The following is a 7,925-nucleotide window of genomic DNA, read 5'->3' as shown; positions in this document are numbered from 1 at the left end:
TATGATTTCAGTTAAATATTTATAAGTATTAATGTGTATTTTATTATTGGACATGACATAAACTGTACAGTAACAGTGCAGTTTGACGCTATGATGACTAACCACATGTACACATCTCACTACAACAACTCCAGAGTCCCCATGAATCACGCGCGAACACACGCGACACTTGTTCCTTTTCCCGGATTGGTCCGCGATGCCGGGAAACCTCCTCGTGACATGTCTGCCGGTATAAATACAGGGAGCCGCTCGTTCCTTGCTCAGCCCTGGTTTCTGAGGGAAAATGTATCGTCTCCGCCAACAGTCTATCGCCAAGATCGCTTTCAATTTCTTTTTATCCACTGTGCCACGGGAATATTTTCATTTTACGAGACAATACAATAAAAGCTGGTCGTGTATTGGCTGATTTTTGATCAAGTTTTGACACACATCTGCACGAAAATGCCGAGGAACAAGAAGAAGAATAGCAGGGGTGAGTAAAAAAAACAAAAACGAGCGGCCACAATGCTTCGGCCTTGCTTCTGTGACGTCTCTGTTCTGACGGTAGTTGTAGTTCTTTCCGTGTTTCCACGCCGTTGAGTGGAATGGAACGTGTTGACAGAACGGACTACAAACGTTAGCGGCGGGCCTACGTCAAAACAAAACCCCGGCTAGTCGTCGCAACACAAAGCATTGCTCTTGTTGTCAAGATTTGTTACCATGCAGCAGTATACAAACGTTTAGTAACAATTGAAACAGTTATTTAATTGTCATAAACTAGTTTTTACTCTGCTCATACTCTCGATAGCCGTCGTATTTTGTATGCTAACGTTAGCTAGCTTTACGTCCACTGACTGTTAGCATGATAACAGACATGTGGTTGCTAGGTGAACGTTATTTGAACGAATAAAACACGATAAATAACATTTAACACTCTGACAGGTTGGACGAGGATTATTTTGTCGATATAGACAAACTATTAGCTTATTTGTGAAGCCAACTAGCATTTAAAGAAAGTCTGGAAAGTGAAGTGACGTCGCCTTGTCTGTACATCGACCCCAAAGCCCAATTTGTGATTAGTTTTCATTCCGACTAACGTTCGCTGAACTTAAACTGATTTGTAAGGTAAGCATCGGTCTCTGTATGGTAGCTACATGTTAGTTGTCGTTGAGTTATTAATATTTGGCTAAAGAAGGCGGACATTTTGGACTCAAGGGAGTGGGGTGGGAAGGAGGCGGTGCCCGTTTCTCAGAAATCAGCTGTACTGGGGGAAGAGTCCACGTCAACACATCCACATTGACATAAAACGTGCTTCACGTGGATAAAATGGTCATTGCAGACAGCTGATTGACTTTCTTTAACCGTCTGGTCGTGGCATCGTGATATGTTTGAGTTTATTTACTTTTGGATTGGACAAAGGATAAGCCTACCAATGTGTCTTCCAGGGGTGAATTCAGGTCATAACAGAGACGCCTGTTGAGTCTAGATAACGTCTGGCTATTGTCTGTAGATTGCATATTTTTAGTCAGGTGTCACAGCTGATAAAATAACATTAGTTTGTTAAAAATGAGTACATTCAAATTTTTAACACCCTTTTTAGCTGTGAGTTTTCACATCTCTCCCACACCATCTTGTTTTCAGGACCACCAGTTGAAGTCAGAATCAGAACGGTTTTATTGCCAACTAGGTTTTCACGTACAAGGAATGTGACCTGGTGTCTGTGTACATAACAATCAAAGGTCACATAGATTAAAACGTGTTGCTAGTCATAGTGACTAAGTTGAATAAGATAAATACAAAGCAGTGTTTTAAGACCTACTAGCAGTCGGTTTAATGAAGGGTTTGTAATTCATGAAAGATGGTTGAAATAACATATTTTTGGATGTTTTCAACAAAAATCGAGTCCCTCTCTGGATGAACACTGACGCATAATCTGGTGTGGACTTTGTTTAGGAAGACAGTCTGCTTTCTGTATCATTTGCGCTTGCTTACGCCTGTGTTCTTCTTTTTGGGTTTTTTTTTCGGACTGTGCCAAAACCGCACTTGTCTATTCTGAACACTAGCTTCACATTTGAGTCTGTAATTGCTGTGGCAGGTTGTCAGAGTCTCTGTGTTGTGGCAGTTTGGTGACCCATCTCTCTCCAACCTGAACATCATGCTGTGCTGACGCAGTCAACGCTAGCGTGAGGTGCCCTTGAAACTAAAAACATGCTGCATTTTCATACCAGATAATGGACACACCAGATGGACAAGGTGTGCAAAGGACATGCAACTGATTAGATAACTGTAGTATTTGCTGCAGTACCTGTGTGCAGCTTGGGTTACATAATGGACTCACAGACCTGCTGCATAGTACTAATGAATCTGAATTAAGTTATATTTCCTGTGCTTATGGTGCTCTGTTAAATTTTTCAGGGGGTCAGCACGGAACCGTGCAGCCTTTCAGTGATGAGGACGCCTCCATTGAAACCCTCAGTCATTGCAGCAGTTTCAGTGATGCCACCAGTGTAGCAGACGAAGGTAGGTTTGTGTGTAAACTGAATGAGTACTGTCTGTGCTTTGGTCTTAGGTTTCAACTTGTGAATACACATGCTGCCTATGCTGTCCCTTGGTGTGTCTGCATTCTTTTTTTTTTTCTCTCTCCCTCGTAACTGTTGTCTTGACTCTAAAACATTTTGATCAAGTGCCTGATTGCCACATCTTGCTGTTTCATTCTTGTAGGTGGAGAGGCCGGTGAGGACACAGCCCAGGAGGATTTCCAGTACAAGTTGAAGGGATTCATTGACAGCACGGTTGACAAGAGGTGCCTGATTTTCAATGGTCATGTGTTGTCTGAGCTCCTTGTGCAAACTGTAGCGTGTCTGAATTCCAGTTTTACAGGAAATGCATTAAAATCAAGCTACTGTTCAACAAGGAATGCTGCATGAGAAGGAGGGGTGCTTTTAGTTGTGCTTGGGTTCTTGGAGTTTATATAATACCTCCTCCCACTAAGAGCATTGTAGTAAACATTTTGTTCCCACTATTGCCATTGATTTTAGGTAATTTAACAAAAATACTATAGATGTAAAGTGTAGATACTTCAAAGTTGGCAAAGAACCTCCAATAACTTAAGTTTTGAAACTTCTAAAGCTAAGACATTCTAAAATGCTAATTTCTGGGTTGGTAGCCTGAGTTGGCACCACTGTCAATCCCTGGAGTGATGTATCATTAAGGTTTGCAGCCTGGTCAAGTTAAAAATAGCCTTCATCCCCCAAAAGGCCAGTCACACTGGTCTGCTGAGTGTGATAAAATTAAAGTGGAAATGCACCAGTAGTACAATCCCCGCTACCAATGCCATTTGGGTATTAAATATTTAAGCTAAAGCTTATAGTTAACACATTAGCTTTGCAATTTTTGATTATAATGACTGGAATATTTCATTTTTCAAATGTATGTACAGGTCAAGGGAATTGCCACTGTAGTAGTCTCCACAAATGTTATATGTAGTTTTCTTTTAATAGGAGTGTTTTAGTACATTCTTCAAATGGACAGATTTTTATTATGTTTTTGAGAAAATAGTAGTTTTTCTGACATTTTCCTTTTGTGCATCACTGCTCAGGCAGGTAGACTTTGGAGGGTAATCATTTGTACGGAAGCATTAATGGAAGTTTGTGTACCTGTTTTAGTGCTAAGACGAGACAGGGGGCACTGGACGGGCTTAAGACAGCAATGGCCACACGGATCCTATACGAGTTTATCTCGGAGCGAAGGATGACCATCACAGACAGCATCGAACGCTGCCTCAAGAAAGGTACCAGAAAAGCCATTTGTGTTGTAGTAGCCTTGCAGTAGCAGTTGTAATACCTTTGAACTATATATTCTTGTGATTGTAAGTTATTTGGTCTTTCATTTTATCAGTGGCATGTCTCTTGATTACCTAAACTTGACATCTTCAAATTGACTCATGACATTTTTCCCCTGGATTTAATGTGAAAAGCTAATTTCTGCTCCCGTCATTGCCAGGAAAAGGCGACGAGCAGCGAGCAGCAGCTTCTTTAGCCTGCTTGCTCTGTATCCAGCTGGGCTCAGGAATCGAGAGCGAGGAGGTGTTTAAGACCCTGAAACCCATCTTCAAAAACATTCTGGCAGACGGATCGGCCAACATACAAGCCAGGCAGGCTGTGAGTGTCTGATTTTTGTTGTGGAGATCTCCACAGATGCAGTGGAAGAAATGCACTTTAACAGGCTTTGGAACATTATCCACCCTGCACTTGTGGGATTTTTTTTTCCCACTGAAAAACATCTGTTTTTTTTCTTTTCTAATAGGTGGCCACAAGTCTGGGCCTCTGTACGTTAGTCGCAGAAGATGACATTTGGGTAAGTTTTTTTTTTTTTTTTTTTTTTTTTTTTTTTTTTTGGTATTTTTATGCTCAAAATCAGTTCTGGCGTTCATGATGTGAGCAGCACTGGCAGCTGAACTCCTTTGGTATCATTTTGACAGCTTGTTCTCCAAAGTAGTTTTTGTTGAAGTGATCTCTTCTGCTTCCCATTTTAGGATGTGCATGCCACCATGGAGTGTTTTGAGAACCTGTTCACCCGGTCCTATGCGAGGGCAGATGGTACCTGTCCTTCGATCAATCCCCAGACAAGCCAGCTCCACACCAACGCTCTGCTGTCTTGGGCTCTGCTGCTCACCATCTGCACCGCAAACCAGCTCAAAGACATCCTGCGCAAGTGAGATCCCGACCTTAAACTAAGTTTCAAAATCAGACAGTCTGCTGCTGCTTTTATCCAATCAATGCTATTTGACCAAGAAAAAAAATCATTGCATGTCTTGTTGTGCAGACATCTGTCTAAACTGCAGAGGCTGCTTGAGAGTGACGATGTCAACATGAGAATTGCTGCAGGGGAGACCATCGCCCTGCTGTTTGAACTGGCCAGAGACATGGACCCTGTAAGTCGACATTTAGGACTGAAGTACATTTCTGCATCTTTTTTTTAAAAGTGTGTAGCAGGTCCTGAATGCGGCCTTTCTTTCTGTATCTGTTCAGGAATTTGAGTTTGATGACTGGGACGATCTGTGTGACAAACTGAACGCGTTGGCCACAGACTGTAACAAGCACAGAGCCAAGACAGACAAGAGGAAGCAGCGGTCAGTGTTCAGGGACGTCCTCAAGGCTGTTGAGGTGAGTTCTCCCTATCAGTTGACAGCATGTTGTTTTTCTCCTAGCAGATTTTTAATTTGCATTTTTAGCTGTGAATTTCCTGCTTTTGTTCATGGCAGTTTATTCAGAATTTATAGCAGGGGACAAAACTGAAAGGGAGCTCTTCTACATCCTGAATAGCTCCCTCTGGCCAGTTTAATTTTGCCTGACTTCCCTGTATGTTCTACCAGGAGGGTGACTTCCAATCTGAGACCATTCGCTTTGGCACAGAGCGCATGACCATTGACAGCTGGGTCAGGAAGAGGACCTATGATGCCTTCAGGGAGTTTGTGGGCTCTGGGATGAACTACCACCTACAGGTATTTTTAAAATAAGTACTGCATAAATGTACAATATGTATTCACATCAAACTCTAAATTGAAATACAGGGGCCCTTTACTGCACTGATTCTCCACTACAACCTAATAAAGGTGCTGCTTAGTTAGGAATAATGTGGGACAGAGGTGTCTTGATGGTGGAGTCTGCAGATCTGGCTGGTAGCCAACATTTGTGGAAACCTGAAAGTAGAAGATGAGAAAAAGGACTTTGTTTCTCAGCATATAACAGAGCCAGATATCCAAATCTTGCTCGCAGCTGTTCAGATTGTGTCTCAGCTTGTACTGGGGATTGGCTTAAATTAAATTTATTGTAACTTTTCTCCAACCAGGCAAATGAATTCATCAGAGATGTGTTTGAACTGGGACCACCGATGTTGGTTGATTCAGCCACAATGAAGGCCATGAAAATCTCTCGCTTTGAAAGGGTAGGTGGCTGTGAACAGGTTGTTTAAGCCTTTTGTGATATTCAAAGTTTTATAAAGTCATTTTTTAAAAAAAAAAATTTATTTTGAAAGTGGTAGCTCTTCCCACATGTGGCTATAAATGGTTACATTCCACATTTCTTTTTAATTCCAGCATCTCCATAACTCGGCTGCATTCAAGGCTCGGACCAAGGCCAGAAGCAAGTTCAGAGACAAGAGAGTGGATGTGGGAGAATTTTAAATCTTCTTTTTTACTATTATTATTTTGTTGACTCTATAGGCTGCTTATCAAGCTTCCCTGCTTTTTAGATGAACTGTCACAAGTTGGTGTTCACAACTATCCACCCCAAAATCTATCTTTCCATATCAAACGCTCACCTTCCGTAGACTTCACCGTATCACAGCTGCTGTGTCATAAAAGCAATTGGAGGTCAAGGGTGCAATTTTCATAGGTTCTTTTTCAAATCTACAGGAAGTGAGTGTTTGATAATCAAACAATAGATTGTGGGTGGAGTGTAACTTTAATGCTGTATATCCACAGAAAACAACAGTGTTGTACATATAGTGTATATTTATTTTCTCCTTGTGTTAATATTCATAACGTGGCCGCTTTTTTTTTTTTGAACATTATAGTAATTTAAGTTCCTGTCTTCACCCTACAGTTTTGTTTGAGTTATTAGTAAGTAATGCAAACACATGCTGTGGCTGAGCTAACCTGTGATTGATTTGTTGCACTAACTAGCTAACCCTTAGGTTATTTATGTAGAACCTTAATGAATATTGTGTTTTAGTATTGGGTCTGTAATCTAAAGGGTAAAGATGGTGAAATAAACACTGAAAAGCTGTACAAATGTATTTTTCTCCTTTCTTTGTCACTGCTCACGGTTATTATACAATGATATTGACTGAACAAGAGGAGTTGATTTATTTAGCTGATGGAATGTCTTGGGATCCTGCCCAGCCAGTCAAAAGCATCGTTTATCATTGGATGGAAACGAAAATGCCAGTAAATTTTGCAGAAAGTGACGGTGAATCTTGAAAATTTCTGGGAAGTAGAGGTTTTGAAATGCAGGAATCTTGGCCAGTTCTTTCAAATCCTGACAGATATGTGAAGGTCAGATTTCCCTCACAGCTACTTCCACATATCAAAGTGAAGGATTCGACAGCCAAGGTGACAGTGGCATTACGGTGATGGGGGACTGAGTAGTTCTATACCTTTCTGTGCTGGAACACAGGACTAAATGGAGGTGTGAGATACAGAATATATTTAACCCATAAGGCCAGTGACTGATCAATGACCTATCAATAATGTTGACTTGTTCCCTGAGAGTCTGCGTCCTGCAGTTCTACTCATGCAGCAGCCTTGTCTGAAACAATACTTGCTTCAGGGAGGAAGCAGAAACATGGAGCTGATGCATTTTTCATGCCTAGTCTTTTTGTCTACTCCTTTAGGAATGTCTTGTCAAAATATGAAGAGGAGGAGGACGACAAGAGTGTGTGTTCGTCATCCTTTAAAAAAAAAAAAAAAAAAAGTTCTTGAATAAATGGATCTCATTAGGTTTCTGAAGGCTAAACCAAACTAAAATTAATTTTGGAAGCAGTGGCTGCCTTCTTAGACATGCTACAATTTGTCCTTAATATGCTTCCTTTGTGACAAGAGACCTGATAGTTTTATATTGCCAACATATCCTTTACTCCTGATCAATAGTAATAAATCACTTTATATATATATATCTTCTTCCTGCCCTGTAAACACTCTGTGGTGCATTCTCACAATATATCCTTGAAAGTTTCATCCAATTCCAAAGATTTAGGTGTATTTTGTTTCATTACCCACATTTTCAGATCTTAAAAGCACCATTCATGCTCTCAATTACTATATTTTCTTTCATGCAGGCTCATGAGAAACACCCATGGCCTGCAAAAATGGTGTTACAAGGCGTTTGACATTGTCCAAGAGGCAGGATTTTATCACATCTTGCTGCTAGTAGGTTCGACGGGAG

At 40.9% G+C, this 7,925-nt stretch overlaps 1 protein-coding gene across 1 annotated transcript; it reads left to right on the top strand.

Moving 5' to 3' along the window:
* The first annotated feature begins 246 nt into the window (after nt 1-246).
* On the top strand, nt 247-6,777 carry ifrd1 (interferon-related developmental regulator 1). The gene is made up of 12 exons (XM_022222867.2): nt 247-472; nt 2,395-2,499; nt 2,701-2,782; nt 3,645-3,769; nt 3,982-4,139; nt 4,285-4,335; nt 4,514-4,692; nt 4,804-4,912; nt 5,010-5,144; nt 5,354-5,482; nt 5,830-5,925; nt 6,077-6,777. Exons 1-12 carry the CDS (start codon nt 442-444, stop codon nt 6,161-6,163), a joined length of 1,287 nt encoding a protein of 428 aa, XP_022078559.1. The 5' UTR covers nt 247-441; the 3' UTR covers nt 6,164-6,777.
* Nucleotides 6,778-7,925: the final 1,148 nt, after the last annotated feature.

This window comes from Acanthochromis polyacanthus, chromosome 1 (genome assembly GCF_021347895.1).
Source record: "Acanthochromis polyacanthus isolate Apoly-LR-REF ecotype Palm Island chromosome 1, KAUST_Apoly_ChrSc, whole genome shotgun sequence".
In the NCBI taxonomy this organism is placed as follows: domain Eukaryota; kingdom Metazoa; phylum Chordata; class Actinopteri; family Pomacentridae; genus Acanthochromis; species Acanthochromis polyacanthus.
This window is presented reverse-complemented; position numbering and strand designations above follow the sequence as displayed.